Consider the following 23,892-nt stretch of genomic DNA (forward strand, 5'->3'; position numbering starts at 1 on the left):
ATAAATGTATTTTGAATCTTTGAAACCACTAAAGCCTTAGATCTGCAACTCAATGATCTAATGACTTCTGTGTCACCATGGAATGGACTTTAAAAAGAGTAATGCCTAAGAGACATTATCACAAGCAGCAAGTAACAAAGAGGCATGTAGAGAATAAAGAGAAAAATCAGTGAAATATTTCAATCACACTTTTAATGTGCAAATCACTTAAAATGCATTACATGGCCAAGTAAACAAAATATAACATTTTCATAGATTCATTATTTCCAAATATTTACTATTTCATTGGAACTACTGTACATTCAATCCTGTAAAGTACTTCAGCCTAAAATGTTAAGCACAAAACTGATTGCTGGTTTTAAAACTAGAAGTTAAGGCCAAAGTAGCCCCGAATTACAAGTTCAAGGATAATGCTGCAATGTGCATCCTCATGATTTGTCATCAAGATTTAAGGGCAGTGAGTAGATGAGCCATGTAGATTGAAACCAGCACTTGCGGTTAAATCATATTTGAACTTGGCCTTTCCTTTAAAAAGTCTTTGCCCACAAAAACCAGTGGTTTACATGATGCAATCATGCATGCAGAATGGCAAGAACATTTTAAACTATTACCTATTTCACCAATTATTGGTGGACAACACCACTGAACTTGACACAATGAAAAGAGCCCATAGCAAATCCACTGTCATTTCACTCTGTTCCACTCAATATAACCTACATTATGACAAACCTGCCTCTAATTCACTGCGTCATGGTCAACGTGGACACAGAGCTTGCCAACAAATGATAACATCACAGAACAGTGATGCTGCATGCCAGTAAATACAATTTTGTGTTGGCCTTGTTCTTGCACAAGAAAGAAATTGTCTTAATTTTAAAGTTAAACAAAAAAGTTATCAATGAGGCATCATCAAAATAAAAGTCAGTGATTTGCAAAAGAAAAAAAAAATTGCAGGTGAGTCTGGCTTGTTATTCCGTATGCCTTTTCCAGGCAACACCAGGGTCCAGTTGTCCAACTTCTGTTTACCAATGGAATTCACACATTGAAACACATCCTTTTATTAAGTAATCTGAAGTTAGTGGAGAATTTGAGACAGACGTGTGGAGAGAATTTAAGATATTTCACTCCATTCTAATGAACTCCACTTCAAGGCTTTGTGGTTATAAATCAACAATAAACCATCAATACAATATTTTCTGAAACATTACTGCCGTATATGCCATAACCCTAAACTTTATTACATGTTAATAGTGTAGTGCAAGTTCTGTTCTTGGAAAATCAAATTAAAAGAACAATGAAAATGTTTAATTGCATAAGTTAGCAATATCTTAACTACTAATCAATTTATTTTGAACAAAGGTTCAAACAGAGGCCAGACCAAATAGCCTGTGTACCATAAATCAGCATCTACCTGAAGATTTTCTTGTGTTCTGTTATTATTTTTTGAAATGCTCATTAGACTTGTTCCAAGAAAAAAAAAATACATGAACCACATGAAATACATTCTTCACATAGATTTAAACCAAAAAGTGTTTTGAAAGGCAAACGATTTTAACAGAATTGCCAACTAAATTAGTTGGTTTAAAAAAAAAACAAAATATGCAAAACAAACTGGTTTTGCAATCCATTCCTTTCAGACCACCCCCCCCATTTAAAAAAAATTATCTTGGACCCAGTAATAGATCAAGGATCAAAAGGCATTTGGTCAGTAGTGCAGCTTCTAAAAATTCTTCCTCTGCATATCATGCATAAATTGGTTCATAAAAGTGCTATTCCAACTAACTGGTTTGTCAAAGATGTTAATAATGTATTCTTTTAGCATATACAAAGTAGCCCTTTGATTTAATAATTCCCCTGCTTTTAACAATTACTGAATAACGCAGTACCCACTTAGTTATCCATTCATACGCCAGTTTGTCTTGCATGCTGGCAACGACAGCCTCTTGAAAACTTAACATGGGGATCAATTCTTGAAGGAAAAGAAATAATGTAATTAGTGTAAAATCATTTAAATTTTCCAATGTACAAAGTATGCTTTAGAGAATAAATTGATGGCATTACAAGAACTTAATTAGTTAAAAAAACTAAACTGCTTCACTTGCAAATTAATTTAAAATACTATGTACAAAGACATAATGGTCATTGATTTTACCATTACACCTTTACACATTACAGTATTTCAAGTTAATTTGCATGCATCACTGGTAAGGCCTGGATTTATATTATCCATCCGTTATTGCCTTTAAGATGGTGGTGGGGAGCTTGCTATTTCTGTGCACAGTAAATGAGATATATTACTGGATCAAGTAGTTCAGGGTTATTTTTGGTAGTTTAGCTCAGGTTTCAGTGTTGGCCAGATGTCCAACTGCTTGGTTTTGCTTATTACCATTGGATCTTGAAGCCCAAATGGCTATAACAAGCAGCTTAATATGGTGCTTATAAAACAACATATTTATACAAAGCACCAATGACCAAAGAAATCTTGCACAGGATTTGCACATCCATGTGGGAGTCACTCATGCTGTTCCCAATGGTTTAATGGCACCTTGAGATTCACTTGATTGTCTCTCATGAGAATGATTTGGTTTGGCCAAGGCTTAAGGAAATAGAAATTTACATGCTTGCAGCATTAGGACAGGACAAAAGATAATGGGTTGAGGTGGGAGAAAGGAACCAGAACTCCTGCTCATCTCCAAAAGCAACCTCCAAACTGACTCCATCTCAAAGATCATTAAGAGTCTGCACTTCTGATGCATAGACAATTATACACGCAGTCTCACCTTTGGGGTCACTGTGGGTCAGTAACTGTATGTCATACTCTTTAGCAAAGGCAGTAAGCTCTGGCGGCATCACACAACAGGAAGCTAAATTTACCTGGTTGCTGCTAGGTTTTACCTAGGTCATGGGGGGGCGAGGGGGAGGAAGAAAGTGATAGGTTACAGGCAATGCAAATACAAGGTACAAACACACATGTATTTTGAAATATTAGTGTGGCAAAATATTCTGAGTTCATGTGTTGATAATTTCAAATCAAACTACAAAAAGAACCTAACCCTCTCTCAATTTTGCTCCCCTTCACCCAAACTATTAGCAAAATCACTTATAGAAATCCCCTTAAAAATGTCTCTTTCAAAAAATCATTTCTTGATGGGAGTGACCACTACGTCTATGCCCTCCAATCAATCTTTTTAAGAGCAAGGTATTACATCACTACAATTTCAAAAACTATGGCAAGCTTTTTTTCCTGCTGAGTAGCACGAGTTTAAATCCAACTCATCAAAGAGCATTCTAGTTCAGATCAGACAGGACGCATTGAGGCAAGCCAACATCATGCAATAACATACTTTAGGGACAGTGCCATAGAGCTCAGAAATAGGCCCTTCATCCCCACAAATCTGTGCTGACCATCAATTTCCCTCCCCCACTCATCTACATGAGGGACAATTTAGAGATAACAATTAATCTACCAACCTTCCAAACTTTAGGATGCAGGAGGAAGCAATCATACCCAGAAGAAACCCATGCTCATGCACAGAATGTACAATTTACACAAAACACTGGAAACCAGGATTGAAGATGGATCACTGGAGCTGTGAGGAAGCAGCTCTTAGCTCTGCCACTGAATCGCGTCAGATTTAGGACTAGCATTTTAATGGATCCTGGTCCACCACTTTGCTCCAATATTAGCATTAATTAAAATGAACTGAGTACAGCATTTTCCAATAAAAAAACAACAAAGGATACATTTTAAAAAGCAAATCTTAAAGCCTTCCTAAATCTACATCAAAGAATTACACAATCCAGCTACCTGAGCCCATTGATAGAGTTGCTCTAAAAGCCCTTTATCCAGATCAGAGGTACCAATTGCTGCAATGCTTTGACTTCGAACCAGAGTTTCCAGCTCTTCCCAATAGGGTTTCAGGTGTGCGAGGGAAAGACAAGCTCCATCTGTGAGAGGAGGAGGAGCTAGTATCATGGAGTCCAGCTGTGATACTGCAAGCGCTGAACAAGCTGCAATAAATACAGCATTCAGATTAGATTTTGGTCCTCATACAGTGGAAACCAGTTCATTGGGACACATCGGGACCAGTATGTTTTGGCCCAATTAAGTGGCTGCCTCAATTCGCTGAAGTTAAAGTTGTTAAAATATGGAAGTAGTTAAAAAGATATAAAAAAGGCAAGTTACCATTTAACTGAGTAACAAATTACGTATTTAAATAGAGAACAAATTAGAACACTATCAATTCTACTACAATACTATAAACTGTATTAGTTCCTAATTGTTAATGGAGGAATTCATCCAGTGTACCTGCACACTGCCATGTTCTTTTGATTTACAATAAATAAGCAAAATCAGCGCAGACACCTGGTTTAGATAATGGATTATTTCAAACAATACAATTGATGACTGCATCCTCCAAATCTTCATTTTCATTGTAACCTTCAAATTCTTTGTAGCTCCCAACTTCCAGTAGTGAAATTGTTTAGTTTTCACTCCTGGCCATCTGGCATCTCCAAGCCTGAATGCTTGAAACCGCAGTGAGCAAAGCAGTTCTGTATTGTCTTACCGCTTATTTCTTGCCGAATATCAGTGACAAAGATCTCTGCTTTTTGCACACAAACACATGCAACTAATACCATTTAAAAACTCAGACACTAGGAAATCTGCAGATGCTGGAAATTCAAGCAACACACACAGAAAAAATGCTGGTGAACGCAGCAGGCCAGGCAGCATCTATAGGAAGAGGTACAGTTGATGTTTTGGGCCAAGACCCTTCGTCAGGACTAACTGAAAGAGGAGATAGTAAGAGATTTGAAAGTGGGAGGGGGAGGGGGAGATGGAGATCTGAAATGATAGGAAAGACAGGAGTGGAGGGGTGGATCTAAGAGCTGGAGAAGGGAGTATCATGGGACGGGAAGCCTGGGGAGAAAGAGAAGGGGGGAGGGGAGCCTGGAGGGTGGAGAGCAGGCAAGGAGTTATAGTGAGAGGGACAGAGAGAGAATAAAGGGGGAAAAAATAAAAAAAATATATAAAATAAATAAATAAGGGATGGGGTATGAAGGGGAGGAGGAGCATTAACGGAAGTTAAAGTCAATATTCATGCCATCTGGTTGGAGGTTACCCAGACGGAATATAAGGTGTTGTTCCTCCAACCTGAGAGTGGCTTCATCATGACAGTAGAGGCGGCCGTGGATAGGCATATCAGAATGGGAATGGGACGTGGAATTAAAATGTGTGGCCACTGGGAGATCCTCCGCTCTAAGCATGATTTAGTATCCAACGGTCACAAAAGTACACGTGTCTGATGCTAGTTAGAAACTATTCAGGAACAGTCTCCTGCCTCAATTAAGCAGTACAGTATCCGGCTTAATGAAGGGAAATCTGGCTCTTTACTCAATTAGTTTTTGCTCCTTAAGAGTTGTCCCAAATAAGTGACTGTCCTGATTAACCAATGGCCCATTAACCAAATCCACTGTATAATCTTTTAAACAATGCAGTTATACAGTAAACAACAGGATAACACGACAGTAAACAATATTGGTGGAAAACTACTGGACTTCAAGAGGAAGCTTACCATGTAAATGGCTTTAAGATGGTAGTAGTCAGTGGGGGTGGGAAGGAATATGGGGGAAGAAGGAGTGATTTAATGTTCCAGGTTTGACAATGTGTAGATATTAACTAGCAAGACATTTAGCAAGCAGTCCAGAAATGACTAACCAAATATAGTAATGCAGGCATCGTAGAACTAATATTGCTTACATACAAATGACAAAACTGATCAAATTTAACATTTATAGTGGATTTGAAACATTATAAACAAGCTATTTTTTCCAGATGCTATATTAAATGGCTGGTGCCTTTGTCAGTGTGCAAAGATTACTCACTAAAAACACAGTCATATATAACACAAAGTAAAATAGTTTCAATATAAAAGTATGGATATTGATTGTCTCGATGTTGTCAGGAGCTCATAAACGTTCTCTAACAAATGATGACATACATAACCAGGCAAATAAAACACAATCGGAGCCATTTAGTCCATATACTCATATTTGGCTAAAATACCAACACATTTAATCACAATCGCCTTCAATACCTTCTCCAAGAGGACCACAACTTAGTTGTGGTTTGGAGGCTTGTGTGCCTGAATGACCCGGACAGCTGTGTTGGCTGGAGGCCAGACTATGTGGTTCACTGGTCATCCAGACTCAGGCTAACAACCCTGATTGGTGAAACAAAATTGTTACAGAAACAGCATTGAAGAATCCTTCTACATTTGAGTGTGATGGTATTTCCGAGTCTCCACCCAGGTCTTGCATGACAAATAGTAGTGAAAATCAAGAGGAAGCTACTGACATGAAACAATCACTGAATACCACCAAAGATAGAGGACCTTTATTGGTGCCTTAAATGCCAGTGGTGTAACAGGCAGTGAGTACTTCAATGCCTATAAACACATCTTCTAAGGCAGGGGTCCCCAGCCTTTTTTGCACTGCTGACTGGTGTAATGTTGACAATATTCTTGTGGACGGGCCGACCCGGGGGGCGGGGGGGGGGGGGGGTGTAGGGCTGCCAACGGACAAAGAGTAGCAGTCAAATTAGTTGTGTTTACTCAGAGAAAGACCACAATGGCCATGAAGCCTTGCGCGGGCACCAGTGCGCATGCGTGACCTGCCCATGCGTGTACCTGCCGATTTTTTTTTCCTGCAAATCGTTTTTGGCGATTCTGTTCTGGGGGGGGAGGGGAAGAAAGAGGGTTGTTAATTACACCCGGAATATAAGTGATAAGTGGCTAATACACTCAATTTTGTTTCTAAAAGGGTTTATCTAACGAATTTAATATTAAACACACAGCGCACGTTTTCCGCACATGAATATAGTGATAAGTCAATTATCAGGGCAGGGCAGGGGAGCTTGAAGTACGTGTTGAACGAACTTCCAGTAGAAGTGGCAGAAGCAGGTTCGATATCATCATTTAAAGAAAAATTGGATAGGTATATGGCCAGGAAAGTAATGGAGGGTTATGGGCTGATGGCAGGTTGGTGGGACTAGGTGAGAGTAGCGTTCGGCACGGACTAGAAGGGCCGAGATGGCCTGTTTCCGTGATGTAATTGTTATGTAGTTATATAAGTCAGTCAATAGCATCATAACATTTTAAGTAACGTTTGGATATTAAACACACAGCACATATTTTCCCCACATGAACATATAAAATCATTGCAACACACCAATATCGCTGAATCAGTGGGAGCCCTGGGCTTGTTTCCCTGCAAGGAGACGGTCCTATCGAGGGGTGATGGGAGACAGAGATATTCGAACAGGGTTCCTTATGTCCAGTCTATTCCGCAATTTAGTTTTCGTTGCATTCATTGCAGAAAACTCCGCTTTGCAGAAAAATGTTGGAAATGGAAGCAACATTTTCAGTGCTTTCATGGCTATCTCAGGATATTTAGCCTTGACTTTGATCCAGAATACCAGCAGAGATGTTATGTCAAACATACTTTTCAGCCTGTCGTCATTTGCAAGCTCGAGGAGTTGATCTCCTTCCTGCGCTGACATGGATGACGCGCGGGTAATGACCTCGCGTGCGTTCAAGCTCAACAGTGGGCATGACGGAATGAGGAAAGGTGCAGCTGACTCATAATGCCAAATCATATGATTTCCTCGCGGCCCGGTAGCACATGCTTTGCGGCCCGGTGGTTGGGGACCGCTGTTCTAAGGTAAAGCACTGCAAAACTATCAGGACCTTAGTTCCTTCAGTCTTAATATCCTGGATTACAGTAAATACACTTTATCTGAATACACTTTACATCAAATTGACACAAGTACTACATTGCAAACAGACTCTCACCACCCACTAGAACCATAAATCCTAGCATTATTTCAAGGCAGTGGCGAAATGTCAAGCTATGAACTGTAGAAAGAGTCATTTAGCTCTTCAAGTAGACATAGTTTCTGCTTTCAGGTATTCTCTGTTTTAGTAGATTTGTTCTCAAATGGCATTAGCCTTGTTATTAATGTAGCAGAAACTACATTATTTGGCAACAAAATATTTAGGATTCAATTACACTTGAACTAGGTTTAGTGGCAGCTCCAAAGCACTGCTGTATGCACTTGCAGCAGATAGCAATACTGAATTGATGCAGGAATTGAGTTACAGACAAAATGGCAGGGCCATGAATATTTAAAACCTGCATTTTCATGGTTTCTGTGTATGGAGAAAGGTTTGAATTACAGGACTAGAAACAGGTCTGAGTTGAGGCCAGCAAAGATCAGCCATGATCATGTTAACAGTGGGGCAGGCTTCAGCAGCTGAAGTGGGCCTGCTACAGCTCCTATTTTCTTATGAACAGAAGTAAATACTCCCCCCACCCCCACCAAGGATATCTCTATCTTCCTCAAAGACAAGGACCAGTGAGCAAGTGCCACGGCCAAGGATGGAGCATTCACAAACATGTTCAGGTACAGCTGATAACCCATTTCAGTTTTCTCCAAAGATCGCAGGAGACAATACTTTAGCCCGTTCCAACAGATCCAGCTAACTGTCAGGATATGGCTGAAAGCACCAATTAAGTAAAGGCTCTGCATCTAGACAAATCAGCTTTAGTAATAAAGACTTGCACGATACAGCATCATAGCATTTAGCACAATCACTTTACAGCACTAGCAATCACCGATCAGGGTTCCATTCCCACTATTATCTGTAAGGATCTTGTACAGTTTTTCCTCAGTATTTAGCATAGCTAAATATTGTTCACTTAATTGTTTTCCACAAATACCAATATTCATTGATTAGATCAAATTGGCTTCTTCAGCACTATACTCTTCTGATTCTATGATATAGGCTTCTCAAGTGAGGGAGGATCCTCAAATATCACTTGAGCTGGATTCATTTATTGTTTAAAAACAGCATCATGAAAAACCTGTGATATTTCATTGAGGTACTGTCTAATCAACATCATAAAATAAGGCTAGATAAAAAATGTAACTAACTTAACAGATACCTATGCATTTCTTAATGCTTTAACGCCATGCGACTTAAGGTTGTTATACTCTGGGGGGGGGGGGGGGAGAAGAGACGGGGTGGTAATGGGGACAGGCTCCCACTACCTATTAAATGCTCCCAATGCCATGCTCTCAAATCAGCCCTGACAACCACGTGTGGCTTAACCACTAAGCCCAGCAGAACCATTTCTACTGACAGAAGGGGTATAGGTGGGTTACTGGCACCTTAAAAACCAGTCACTTTGGGCAGAAGAAGCTCATAAGCTGTGGCTGGCATCTCATCTAGAGGGAAAACTCTGATCTCAAACCTCCACTGCCTTGCAGTTATACCCACTTACGGAGAAGGCTTCGAGAGTAAACCTTGAGCGGGGAAAAAAAAAAATCAGAAGCTGGAGTTCTAAGGGAGTCCTATATTGAGTTCAATGCTGACTAGCAACTCCTGCGAAGCTGCTGGTACCAAACTGTATTGGTCCCTGTCGTACCTTTGGGTTCGTTGGTGTGGAGAGGGGGAACTTGCTACATAGGCAACAGCTTGCTTTCCATATTGTACTGTACTCCATATTGTATGGCATGGGTATCAAGACAGCTAGAACACAATATCCATGGTCAACTCTGACTGACGGAGGCCTCAGACAGACAGAATGCTATATGACTAATTTGGGGTTCAAATGAAGTGGCATTTACGCTTTATCTAATCTTTTCACACTTAAGGAATTTTCACTGTGTACCTTTGAGTTGTGAAAGATCTATTTTTTGTGCCAAGGGAGTTTCCTTTGTCAATTTTCTTTGAAGAGAGTAATTTGATCTTGAGGTTAGCAAAGGTGCAATGAGAGTTTGACTTTGTCACCAGCTGCAAGCGTCAAGAGCAGTCATAAAATGATTCCACAGCTACCGTAAAAGCACATTACTACCCAGTCCGGATTATCCATATCAATGCATTCAGCACTATAAAGCACCAAGTGGACTTCATCTAATGTGTTGAATACACATTAAAAACATTCAAATGCATCAAAAAAAGTACAACAGAACAATAAAAATCCAAAAGTAAATACCTCATTCAGTGACACATACCTTTTTCCACAGCATCCTTAATGCTTGAGGAGTCAGGATCATTGAGGAAAAGTTTGGCTGCATTAAAAAAATAATTGATTGACTCCAGAAGTAATTATTACTATAGAATAAAATATTGTAGCTAACAAGTCATTTTGAACATACAAATGTAAGCACAAATCATTTAACTACTGTTCACACAAAACAGATGCACCTGCAAGTCAAAGCTCTTTATCAGTTAGCTAGTCAACACACTCCACAACACCATTAAGTTGCATCTTTGTAATTCGTGAGGTTGACTGTGTTTGGTTCCATTTAGTGACAAAAGCAGTATGGGCAACACTTACTTGGAAAATGGTTTGGGAATCAGAAAAGGATGTGGTTTTTCTACTGAAGAGTACGAGATGGAGAATGGAGACTGAACATTGAAGTAGGCATAAAAAGAAAGTGAATTCTGTGGCATTGAAAATGAGAGTGATGAAATGATGAGCTTGAAAGATGTATTTGTTCAGCCTTGGCTGTAGCTCTGGGAGCAACAGAGATGGAAAAATGGGAAAATAAATTCACCTGAGAAACAATATCATAATGTAAATTGGAAAAACTAGAACTACATTAAGAGTCAAGACTCCTTATTATCATTCTTCAGTACACTATTGTAAAGGAGAAGAAAATGATTGTCACACTGGATCTGATGCAGAATTTTAAAAAATCAGCATAAAGAACACAATTTAAAAACAATAGATATAAAAGCAATCCTATAAAACACAATGGACAAGTAACTATTACATACACAGTGACTTTAGGTGATGTACGTAGTAGTGGTGGGGTGGAGGCTTGGAAGAGGTAACTGTTTTCTTTGAGTCCAGTGGTCCTGGTGGGGATGCCGCGGAGCGTTTTTATTGATGGGAGTGGGACAAACAGTCCATAAGCAGGGTGTGAGAACCTTCATCATACTGCTGGCTTTTTTCCCCATAGAATGGTGGATTAAAGATTATAAATCAGGCTTGAAGGTACATACTGCAAGGTTTTCAGCTGTCAGTGAATTGGTAACAAGCATCGGATTTTGATCGTTTAGTAGGAATGAGGGAGGTATGATGTGTTTTTCCAAAAACAGTATGAACTTACAGCACAGAAGTAGACTTCTTGAATTAAGGATAATGTTTAGCCTCCACCTGCTTGCCTTATTCTTTTCCTTTCTCTTTCTAACTTGAAGGCAAAGTTATCAGAATCATCACAACCATAACTCATGGAGACAAGTTAATTTCTCCATGATTTCCTAAATATTTATAATTTAGTTCGTTAGATCCCCTGCTCTTATAATTGAGAATAGTAACATTTAACTAAAATTGAGGGAAGAGAAGAAATAACAGGAGAAAATGCCTTAGTCTCAAACAGGAAAGCGGCACTTCAACCCTTACCGCCTGCAAACATACCACCCCTTTCACCACACACCAATGGGAAATGCTGAACATGGTTCTATTCTATGTGCAAACACGAGGAAATCTGCAGATGCTAGAATTTCAAGCAACACACATAAAAATTGCTGGTGAACGCAGCAGGCCAGGCAGCATCTTTAGGAAGAGGTACAGTCGATGTTTCGGGCCGAGACCCTTCCTCAGGACTAACTGAAAGAAGAGGTAGTAAGAGATTTGAAAGTGGGAGGGGGAGATCCGAAATGATAGAAGACAGGAGGAGGAGGGATGGAGGCTAAGAGCTGGAAAGTTGATTGGCAAAAGGGATATGAGAGGATCATGAGGCAGGAGGCCTAGGGAGAAAGAAACGGGGAGGGGGGAAGCCCAGAGGATGGGCAAGGAGTATAGTGAGAGGGACAGAGGGAGAAAAAGGAGAGAGAGAAAATAAATAACTCATGGGGTATGAAGGGGAGGTGGGGCATTAACAGAAGTTAGAGAAGTCAATGTTCATGCCATCAGGTTGGAGGTTATCCAGACTGAATGTGTGTTGTTCCTCCAACCTGAGTGTGGCTTCATCTTAACAGTAGAGAAGGCTGTGGATAGACACATCAGAATGGGAATGGATGGGATGTGGAATTAAAATGTGTGGCGACTGGGAGATCCTGCTTTCTCTGGTGGAGAGACCATAGGTGTTCAGCGAAACAGTCTCCCAGCCTGTTTTGGGTCTCGCCAATATATAGGCCGCATCGGGAGCACCGGACGCAGTATATCACCCCAGCTGACTCACAGGTGAAGTGTTGCCTCACCTGGAAGGACTGTCTGGGGTCTTGAATGGTGGTGAGGAAGGAAGTGTAAGGGCATGTGTAGCACTTGTTCCGCTTACAAGGATAAGTGCTGGGAGGGAGATCTGTGGGAAGGGATGTGGGGGGGGGGGGGGGAACGAATGGACAAGGGAGTCACGTAGGGAGCGATCCCTGCAGAAAGCAGAGGGGGAGGGGGAGGGAAAGGGAAAGATGTGCTTAGTGGTGGGATCCTGTTGGAGGTGGCGGAAGTTATGGAGAATTATATGTTGGACCCAGAGGCTGGTGGGGTGGTAGGTGAGGACAAGGGGAACCATATTCCTAGTGGGGTGGTGGGAGGATGAGTGAGAGCAGATGCACGTGAAATGGGAGAGATGCGTTTGAGAGCAGAGTTGATGGTGGAGGAAGGGAAGCCCCTTTCTTTAAAAAAAGGACATCTCCTTCATCCTGGAATGAAAAGCCTCATCCTGAGAGCAGATGCGGCGGAGACGGAGGAATTGCGAGAAGGGCGTGGCATTTTTGCAAGAGACAGGGTGAGAAGAGGAATAGTTCAGGTAGCTGTGAGAGTCCATAGGCTTATAGTAGACATCAGTAGATAAGCTATACCCCACCCGTTATTACTAATTTTTTTTCCTTCTCTCCTTTTTCTCCCTCTGTCCTCTCACTATACTCCTGGCCCATCTTCTGGGCTTCCCCCCTCCCCCTTTCTTTCTCCCTAGGCGTCCTGTCCCATGATCCTCTCACATCCCTTTTGCCAGTCAACTTTCCAGTTCTTAGCTCCACCCCTCCCCCTCCTATCATTTTGGATCTCCCCCTCCCCCTCCCCCTCTCAAATCTCTTCTTTCAATTCGTCCTGACAAAGGGTCTCGGCCCGAAATGTCTACTGTACCTCTTCCTATAGATGCTGCCTGGCCTGCTGCATTCACCAGCAATTTTTATGTGTGTTGCTCTATTCCATGTGCATTCTTTGTGTTGGAGAGATGGAATGGTGAAAATAATTTCGAAGGGATTGGTTTCCTCAGATTTTCCAGCTATTTAAATTTAATAAAGATATCATATAGCACAAGAACAAGCTCTTCAGCCCACCACATATGTGCCAACAATGAATGGCCCAGATTTCGCAGTACTTGATAAAACTGGCAGCTAAGATCCACAGCAACTCAAGTCCTTTCCCAGCAGGTAGACCTGGAGGACAGCTCAACCAAGACCACAAAGCAAAACTACCATTTCCCAGTCCCCTATCCTATCCTATCCTATTCCTTCCTTGCTCTGAGGCAACACCTTCCTATTGTTCAGTTCATAGTTTCTATAGCCGGCTTTAGTGCAGGAAATGTAGTGAAGAGTATTTTGATGTTCCCACATTAAATTCAACAGGATACTGACAAGCAACCCACGTCGTTCATGTTCCTACATTACCTGACACTTTCACTTCCTCCCTCTCTTCAGGGCTTATTGAGTCTACGTCCTGAGTAAGAGCACATTCCAGTGTAGCAGGTGGATCCTGCAACAAATCAAAGGGAGACAATAAATTTGGCAGATTAGAAACTAGAGATGATAAAGCTCTCCGGTGTTTGTTCAAATAGGCGAGAGTTACAAATGGTATATTTCTAAAATTCTGATCATGTTTTCTGACTGAAATGGGTGAAGACAGTACATTAGCAGAGCACACCACAGGAAAAGGCCCTTTGGCCCACAACATCTGCGTCAAGCATGATGCCAAATGAAACTAATCCCTTCTTCCTGTACTTGATCCATTCTTTGCATATTCATGTGCATGTTAAAAAGTCTACTAAACACCACTGTTGCATCTACTGCTACTACTACTACTAGCAACACGATCCACTGTGTAAAAAAAATCTTGCCCTGCACATCCCCTTTTGACTTTCTCCCTTTTACTTTAAGCTCTGCACTCTAGTATTTGACATTTTGACCCTGGGAAAAAGACTGATTATCTACTGTCTCTACTTCTCATAACTTTATAAACTTTAACAGATCTCACATCAACTGCCAAGACTCCAAAGTAAACAATCCAAGTTTATCCAACCTCTTCTTGTATCTACTTTTCCTCTAATCCAACAGCATCTTGGTGAATCTCAACTGCACACTCTAAAGGCTCCACATCTTTTCTATAATGGGAGGACCAAAACTATACAATACTCCAAGTATGACCTGACTAAAGTTTTACAGAACTGCACGTAACTTGTCTAACACCAACAGCATTTTGACTGGCTACATCACCATCTGGTATTGCGTGTTTTGGAGGGTGGGGGGGCTACTGTATGAGATCGAAGTGGCAGAAACTTGTAAAATTAGTCAGTTCTATCATGGGTACTACCCTCCATGTTATCCCAGACACCATTAAGGAGCAGTGCTTTAGAAAGGTGGCATCCATCATTCAGGATCCCCACCACCCAGGACATGCCCTCTTCACACTGAAGCTACTCAGTGATTCACAACTCCACCAGTTTGTGTCATCAACAACCTTACTAACTAATCTACAATTTCTATACATGCAAATAGAGGTCCCACAACTGATCCCAGCAGAACATCACTGGTCACAATCAACCAACCAGACTAACACCTACCACTACCCTCTATCTTAACACACAAGGAGTGTTTGATGGCTTTGGACCTATACTTGCTGGAATTGGGGCAGTGGGGGGGTGGGGGGGTGGGCAGGGACCTCATTGAAACCTACTGGACGTAGAGTGGATGTTTCTAATAGTGGAAGAGTCTAGGACCAGAAGGCACAGCCTCAGAATAGAAGGACCTCTCTTTACAACAAAGATGAGGAGGAATTTCTTTAACCAGAGGGTGGTCAATCTCTGAAATTCATTGCACAGAAGGAGAGAAGGCCCAATCACTGGGTATATTTAAAGCAGAGGTTGATATGATTTTGATTAGTGAAGGCATCAGATGTTAGGGGCAGAAGGCAGGAGGACAGTGTTGAGAGGGAAAATAAATCAGCTGCAATGTGGAGAGGATGTTTCCTATGGTGGGACAGTCTAAGACCAGAGGACATAGCCTCAGAATAGAGGGATGTCCTTTCAAAAAAGAGATGAGAAGGAATTTCTTTAGCCAGAGAGTGGTGAATCTGTGGAATTCTTTGCCACAGGCAGCTGTTGAGGCCAAGTCTTTGTGTATATTTAAGGCAGGGGTTGATAGATTCTTGATTGGTCAGGGCAAAGGATACAGGGAGAAGGCAGGAGATTGGGGCTGAGGGGAAAATTGGATTAGCCATGATGAAATGGCGGAGCAGACCCCACGGGCCAAATAGCCTAATTCTGCTCCTGCATCTCATTGTCTTATTTCCTTTGCGACAGTCTCAGATTTCTACATTTGGCTCATATAATAGGATGAGAAAGGCGATGAAACAGTAATAGTCACTTGAGGTATGACCCAGATGTAGTGCTGCGCTTCCATCTACAAAGACTGGGCCAAGATATTGATGCTCATCACCAAACCTATATCATACCAAATTAACTTTCTTACTTATACTCAATGCACTGCTTAAAACACAGATGGGGGAATAGAAGGATAAGTAATAGGAGTTTGTCAGGAAGGTACGGTCTTAATTATGGTGATTTTTATCTACGTATAGACTACAAAAGTTGTCAAAAGGAATTTGTAGTTTCGTAAAGCTGTACGTTCTGAAATTAATCTGACAGCAGGCTATTCTAATCCCAGTATAAAATAAAAAGTACTGGATAGATTCAAGTTAGGGAGCATCTGTGCAGATAAAAACACAGTTAAATGTTCCAAATGGTTAACAGCTTATTTTATGTTTTAAATTTCAGGGGAGAGGAGGGATTGCTGAGAATGTCTAAGTGAAAATTGATTTGAGATATAGAAGAATGAGAGAATAAAAACATGAGAATATTGCAATAACTGAAGATTCGAAACAAAAAGGGTGCTGGAATTATACAGCACATGACACATTACATGGAAAGAGTAAAACTGAGTTGATGTTATGGGTTTTACATCAGAACTAGCTAGCTCTGTGCAAAGCTTTCTCAAATCATTGAAATCAAGAAATTGTTCTGAATTGGGAACTGGAAGTGAGGGAGGAGCTCAGGAAAATTATCAGGCAGTACCTATGGAGAGAAATAAAACAGTTGATGATTTGAGCTGAGCCCTTCATCAGGAGAGTGATGATAGTTTCCGGCTGAGACCCTTCATCAAGAGAGTGATGATAGTTTCCGGCTGAGACCCTTCATCAGGACAGTGATGAGAGTTTCCGGCTGAGACCCTTCATCAGGACAGTGATGAGAGTTTCCGGCTGAGACCTTTCATTAGCGTCCTGATGAAGGGGCTCAGCTCAAAATGTTGACTGTTTATTCCCCTCTCCATAGATACAACCCGACCTGCTGAGTTCTTCTCGCATTTTGCGTGCATTATTCTTAAAAAAAAAAGGAAGCTGCAGACCTGTCAGCCTATCATTGGGAAAATGTTACAAGCTTCTACACAAAATCCTCAGCAAATGTCTGTATGGTTTTGTGCAAGAATTCTCTAGAGATGTTACATGTGTTGTGGTCAAAGAGGAACTGGTACACTACGCCTAGATTTCTAAAATACTTTTGATAAGATGTTGTATTAAATGTTTTTCTGAAAAATAAAATTGCATGGTTGACAAAACATTGGTTGGCTAACAGGAAGCAGTGTAGAAGAGAATGTTCTTTTTCTTGTTAGCAGGAGCGGTGTGCCTATGATCAATGCCAAAACTTCTATTTTTACAGTTTATATAAATAACATGAACAAAGGCAAGGATATGGTAGCTAAATTTCATGAAGACACTAAGAAAGTTGTTAAGGCAACACAAGAAGCTTATAAAGGAATGTAGATAGGCTGTGGGAAAAATTAGTGTCACAGTAAGAAAAATTAAACCTACTAGATAATATGGTGTTGAGGTGCAGAGAAATCTGAATGCTCAAGTGCATGATGCCTCGTTTTTAAGTACATTTAATTAAGAAAGCTTAAAATTCTGGAAGTCAGTTTTTTCAACAATTTCTAAAGCACTTAAAATTAATTTACAACCTAACAAATTAACTGCGCTTTTTGGAATAATTCCTCAAAATATCCGTGGTATCTCTGTGTCTGACCAACATGTTGTTGCATTTGTTACATTGATAGCTTGGAGGGCCATTTTGTTGAAGTGGAAGGACACATCATCTCCCACTTTGTCACAATGATTCTCTCAAGTGATGCCATGTCTTAGTTTGGAGAAAATTAGAAGTCAAACCGTTGAACCTATGTTTGATTTTGAGAAAAGATGGGGTTCATTTGCTCGTTATTATCATCTGAGTTAACTGATAGATTTCCTCCACGATCTAACTGTAAATTTTTGGTACTTTTTTTTCCTTGCTGGCAGTTTGATGTTTATCTTTAGAAGCTTTTTGTATGACACATGGCTCTAGGGTTGGAACACTTAACAGGGTTTCTTCCCCCCCCTCAACACTTTTTCTTGCTTAGTAGGTTTTTTTAAAAAAAATCACCAAAATTTTTCAATCTTTAAAATAATGTCTTTTTTCTTGAGACATTGTAAGTGTTGCTTACTTCAATGTACTCGTGTTAATTTTGGATTATAATAATAAAGATTTGAAAAGAAAGAAAGCTAACAGAATATTTATTGCAAGGATAATTGAATGAAAATTGGGGAGATTATGTTTCGGTTATACAGACCATTGATGACATCACTTCAGAAGTACTGCTCTCCTTACTGGACAGATTTTGATATTTTTGAAGTAGTTCAGGGTAGCTTTATTAGACTAATACCTGGAAAGGGTAGGTTGTCTGAGCTAGACTTGAATCTGTTAGCGTTTTGAAGATGGAGAACTTGATTAAAACATATGAAATCCTGAGACTACTTGACATGGAAGACGTGGAAAGGATGTTTCTTGTTGGAGAATCTAGAACTAGGTGGTCATTATTTTAAAATAAGGGGGTCACACATTTAAGAGCAGATTAAGCAAAATATATTTTGGGAAGATCTTCTCACCTTGGAATTGGTTTCAAGGGACACAGAAGCATAGTTTCTAAATACTTAAATCAGAAGTAGATAGGATTTTGATAAACAATAAGATTAAAGCAAATTTGTGAAATTCATTGTCACAGATGGCTGTAGAGGCCAAGTCACAGGGTATATTTAAAGTGGAGGTTCTTTATGCTGTAAGTAGTATTGAGTTTGGAAAGTACTCCTGGAATAGCCTTGGCAATAGATTTCTCAGGATGTAACAAACTGCAACCACAATACATTATTGGAGAAAATGAATATTTAGGGCACAGATTGGAACACTCAGAGACAGCAGAGCATCTCCCATCATAATCCTGACGCGTGCCTGGTTGATGGAAATAATTTGAAGTTGTTCGAAAATAACTCCACCTCCGATCTCTGAATGTAGCCACAATATTTCATTCAACTGGCTCAGTTGAGTTTCCCCCCTCCCAACTATGAACCACCTCACACTTCTCCCATTAGTTAGTTCAGTCCAAAATTAAAACACTAATTTATATCATCAGCATACTTAAAAACAAAACTGTAGCATTTGATCATCCCTGCTCTAATGTAGAATGAGTGATAACTTAGGCAAAGTACAGAACTGTTAGTAAGAATAAAAGGGACATTGTACTCTTCGCCTCCTCAAAATCAGCCAAGCTTGTCACAAGACATTATGCTTAAGTAAACCGGAAAAGTTAATATAATACAATTCAGTACTTCATTGACAGCCAGGAGAGAAATTTAAAAAAAACTTACATATACAACAATATCCAATGTATCGTTTCAAAAACTGAAATAGTTAAATTAAACGTTAATTTATAACTATCCAAGTACAAATAAAAGAATCATAAAATGAGAACCAAAACTTAGTTATAACAGTGCATTAAAAACCAGCGAAAAGCATGACTGGGTCATGGATCATGGTTAATGAACTATAAACCATAATGGTCATACTATTCCCAGGTTTGGAGAGTTCAAAGATGTTATGGACAATTAATCCTGAAAATGTCTTCCAGGAAAGCAAAAAAATTGCTGAAATTTAAAGTGTCACATAAAAAAGGGAAACTCCCTACAAAATTAGTTTAGTGTGAAAAGAAAAAAAACATTTTATTTCACATGTGTAGAAGGGAGGGAAGTCAATGCAGCAGGAGGAGGAAAACATGCATTTATATAGCACCTTTCATGGTCTGGTGGTACCACAGTGCTTCATTGCCAATGGATTACCTTTGAAATGTACTTGTGTAAAATACCACAGCAACTTCCCACCAGATCACACAGTGAACATTTTTTAAGTTATAGCATAAGAATTGGCCAGAACACCAGCAAAATTTACATCTTTGAAATCATTCCATCTTTTACACTTAACCAAAACGATAAACGAGGACAGCTTTAATCCCTGAAGTGAAATGGTGTCAGTCTAAATGTGCGTACTCAGTTCTCTAGAGTGGAACTTCGGAGAGTGTGCCAAGTGTGGAAAAATATGGAGGATGTAAGATTTTTCTTTTGAATAGAAGTAAAATTCTACTCCATAAATGGGGAATTTCACAGCTCCAAATATCAGCAAAGGGATCAAAGGTGTAAAAAAAAATCAGGTAACACTGACTTTGAAAATTACAATTAACAAAAAGAAATGTGTGCAACAGTGACCAGATCTTCCACTGGCTACAGTAAACATAAATCCTGAAGAATAAATGTCTCATGTTTGTGCAAATGATTGGCAACATATAAACCATCTTCAGAGCATAACAGCTCTGGCCTGAATGGCTTGGCGCTCCCTGTCATTCTGTGAGAGGACTGTTTACCTTCAGTACTGACGCTTTGAGACAGCATCGCTTGAAAGCAAGTGGCTATCACTGTAAGGAAACGCTGGGAACGTAGGTGAAGATACACTCACCTCCAGGAGCTCTGGGTTGACCTGGGTGCACCACTTCTCCAGAGTCTCACGGATACAGTCCTGCAACTGCAAGAGAGCGAGAGAGAGTGAGCGAGGGGCTAAAGCAGACAGGCGCGGCACCCGGAGACCGCCCCTGCCCACCAGCTTATCGGCGCCTGAATGGCGGCAAGATCTGGGCTTCCCGCTGGCCGGTCACGACCGTTCCCCCCACCCGACCTCAACCCCAATAGCCGCGGCCACCCTCCGCTCACCTCCTCGCTCGGCGAGGTCGGGCACTTCTTCTTGAGCCGGCTCCAGTTAACGATGTTTCCGGTGTGGATGGAGACGGCCGAAGCCTGAGCGAATAGCTGTCTGCCGTCCACCACCTGAACGCCGGGGTCCGACATCGCGGCGGCCGCTGCCGTACCGAGCCCTCGCTCCGCTTCTTCTGCCCCGTCCGTCGCAAAACGTGCAGCCGCCGGCTCGCGTCACCGACCGACCCCGACCCAATCGCGACGCTGGCTGACGGCCTGTCACTCTGCGAAATGGCCCCGCCCTCTGCAGAGTCACGGCCCCGCCCCTTCGGGCCGCAAACGCCGCTCGCTGCGCAATGTCAGCCGCAGAGCGGTAAGCACCGCCCCATGGTCCTGATGAAGCGGGGGTGGGCAGCCTTTTACATTACGTGCGTCAGGTTTTTTCACGCACGAGTGCAGATGCGATTTTTTTCACGCAGGTTCTATATTAACATATTTTTACAAGAATTGTGGGGGTACAAGAGCTGTAAGGCACATCTGAACTCGTGTGTGAAAAAATTGACGCGTGGAATCTAAAAGGTTGGCTGCCCCTGAAGGGTCTCGGCCAGAAACGTCGACTACTTTCCATAGATGCTGTCTGGCCTGCTGAGTTCCTCCAGCATCTTGTGTGTAATGCCCATCAAAGCAGTAACGTGGAGCTGCCACTCAGCCTCCTCTGACTTAAAATTCAAAGTCACAGATATCTATAGAGGGGCCCTCCCAGTCAGAGCCCTCCTGTACGCCCGGAACGTCGTCTCCGCACCCCACTGCCCACGGGAGGACTGCAGTGAGGAGGAGTCTGTGACCCACCTCTTTGCACACTGCCAGTTCGCAAAGAGGGTGTGGAGGAGGATGGACGGGCTAGTGTCACGTTTCATCCCCAGCAGCTGCGTGACAGAGGACTCTCTGATCTACGGGCTGTTCCCGGGGACGCACACGGAGACCAACATCCGGTGCTGCTGGCAGATCATCAACTCGGTGAAAGACGCTCTTTGGTCAGCCCGAAACTTGATCATCTACCAGCACATGGAGATGTCCGTGGGAGAATGCTGCCGACTGGCACACTCTCGGCTGCAGGAGTACGTGCTGAGGGACGCACTGAAACTTGGTGCAGCCACCGCAAGGGCCCGGTGGGGAAGGACCACAGTATAGGTTTCTCCACCCGTGGGAGTGGGAGGGGTCGGTGGGCGAGGAGTATACCCCTCAACAATGAGATGCTAAGCTGAACTACTGGAGTGCCACGTGGGTGGCTATAAACACGGGTATTTTACTGAGTATAATGGAAACGTATGTAAAGGATGAAAAGTTATTGAATGGTTTATTGTATATATTTATTTTTGAATAAAGTATATTTTGAAATAAAAAAAAAATATATTATGTACAAGGTATAAATACCATGAAATTGTGTCTTTTTTGCAGCAGCAGCACTCTACATTACAAATAGAAGAAACACAACATAAACATGCAACACACATCAAAGTTACTGGTGAACGCAACAGGCCAGGCAGCATCTCTAGGAAGAGGTACAGTCGACGTTTCAGGCGGAGACCCTTCGCCAGGACCTCTTCCTAGAGATGCTGCCTGGCCTGCTGCGTTCACCAGTAACTTTGATGTGTGTTGCTTGAAATTCCAGCATCTGCAGAATTCCTGTTGTTACAACATAAACATATTAAGATAAAGTATACATAATGTACAAGGCAAAATAAACAAAAGATAAGGCCATCAATCTAAGTTAAAAGTGAAAAAAAATTCCAGATCGTGTTAGGGTTATTCAGGTCAGTTCAGGAACCTGATGGCAGTGGGAAAGAAGGTGCTGTTGAACCTAAAGGTGTGGTCTTCAGGCTCCTGTACCTCCTGCCTAATGGAAGAATGGAGAAGGCTTGGCCCAGATGTTGGGGGGGTGGGTTTCTTAATGATCAATATTGCCTTTTTGAGACATCATATAGATGTCCTTGCTGATGGAGAGACCCTAAACCAATACAATATTGCCTTAGCATTCAACATGGAGCAATCTAGACTGACCTATAATAGTCATACTATCACCTACTGCAACACTGTGGACTGAAACCAGAATCCAGCAGATGCTTCTAAAGGGACTGATCCTTGATGTCATGATCCGGTCCATGAAGTCTGCATTCTGATTTACGGTCCAGTCCATGGACTCAGGACTCCGGGTCTTCCAGCTGTCCCTCATTTCGGTGAGTTAATCATAGGCACCTGATTCCCATCTTGAGGCTTGGAATATAAGTAGCCTTGGGGTTGAGTGTGGGTTGCTGGAGTGTGGCTGCTGGATTGTGGAAAGGTGGTGCTAGTTGGAACTACTGTGGTGACTGGAAAATGAGTGATGAAAATGAGGGAAATGGGATAATGAATTTTCATCAGACTGGGGGAAAAAGTACTGTGAGAATGGCTGTGAGGGTCATAGGGGTCTTCCTTCCATCCATCAGGGACATTTGTCAGGAGCACTGTGTATGCAGGGCCCTTAGTATTATCAAGGATCCCACCCATCCATCCAACATCCTCTTTGACTGTCCTGGTCCGGTCTGTGAGGTCTGTGTTCTGGTTTACGGTCTGGTCTGTGGACCTTGTTTCTACTACTACTACTTGTTTCAGTTGGGCTTAATCATAGGCACCTGATGCTTGTCTTGGGGCTGGGAATATAAATGGCCCTGGGATCGACTGTGGGTGTTGGTTCGTCTCGTCAGTATCCTGTCCTTGCCTCTGGGGTAAGTCAGGCTGTCTTTGCTGTTACCCTGTAGTTGGATCTGTCCCTTCCTGTCCTTGCCTCTGTTGGGTAAGCCAGGCCATCTTTGCTGTTACCCTGAGGCTGGACTGTTCCTTTCCCTTCCCCTTCCTTCTGAAGCTTTGCCTGCAACCTGTGTCTGGAGCCTTGCCTGCAACCTTGTCAAGTTCAACCACCAGAGCGAGACTGGAGCCTTGCTGTATCAAGATAAGGAACTATCTATCGTTGAGTTGGAACTGTCTCTGTGTCCACGTCTTTGCTAGGTAGGTCCGGCCGTTTGCCGCTACCTAGTGTTGAGAACCATCTCTGTGTCCACGCCTTCGCTAGGTAGGTCTGGCCGTTTGCTGCTACCTAGTGTTGAGAACCGTCTCGTCGTGTTCAGCATTCTGTATATGAGTCCTGGCCCTACGTCCTGTTTCCAAGGAGGGGTCCTGGCTCTGTGTTCTATGTCCCTGTGTTCCTGTCTCTCAGGTCCAAGACTCTGTGTTCCCATGCCCTAGATGAAGGCCCTGTGTTCCTGTCCTCCCCAAGACCACGGCTCTGTGTTCTGCGTTCCTATCGTCCCAAGTCCAAGGTTCCGAGGATCCTGTTGTTCCAAGTCCAAGGCTTGGCTGTTCCTGAGTACCAATTCAAGGCTTCATGGTCTCTTTCTGTCCATGTGCCTCATCCTGTCCATGTGCCTCATCCTGTCCATGTGCTTCGTCCTGTACTGGAGTTCC

At 42.0% G+C, this 23,892-nt stretch overlaps 1 protein-coding gene across 1 annotated transcript; it reads right to left on the reverse strand.

Moving 5' to 3' along the window:
* Positions 1–175: 175 nt before the first annotated feature.
* gclm (glutamate-cysteine ligase, modifier subunit) lies at positions 176–20,669 on the reverse strand. Its single transcript, XM_072273474.1, has 7 exons — positions 20,410–20,669; positions 20,159–20,224; positions 13,686–13,770; positions 10,079–10,135; positions 3,809–4,011; positions 2,781–2,895; positions 176–1,969 (listed from the first exon to the last, which is right to left on the reverse strand). The coding sequence occupies exons 1-7, from the start codon at positions 20,542–20,544 to the stop codon at positions 1,800–1,802; spliced, it is 831 nt and encodes a 276-aa protein (XP_072129575.1). The 5' UTR covers positions 20,545–20,669; the 3' UTR covers positions 176–1,799.
* Positions 20,670–23,892: the final 3,223 nt, after the last annotated feature.

This window comes from Mobula birostris, chromosome 12 (assembly GCF_030028105.1).
Source record: "Mobula birostris isolate sMobBir1 chromosome 12, sMobBir1.hap1, whole genome shotgun sequence".
Taxonomy (NCBI): domain Eukaryota; kingdom Metazoa; phylum Chordata; class Chondrichthyes; order Myliobatiformes; family Myliobatidae; genus Mobula; species Mobula birostris.

Coding starts and splice junctions, on each gene's coding strand:
- gclm (XM_072273474.1), bottom strand. CDS start 20,544: ATGTCGGACCCCGGCGTTCAGGTGGTGGACGGCAGACAGCTATTCGCT. Junction 13,771..20,158: donor TCAACCCAGAGCTCCTGGAG/GTGAGTGTATCT, acceptor GATTTGTTGCAG/GATCCACCTGCTACACTGGA. Junction 1,970..2,780: donor GACCCACAGTGACCCCAAAG/GTGAGACTGCGT, acceptor TTTTCCTTCAAG/AATTGATCCCCATGTTAAGT.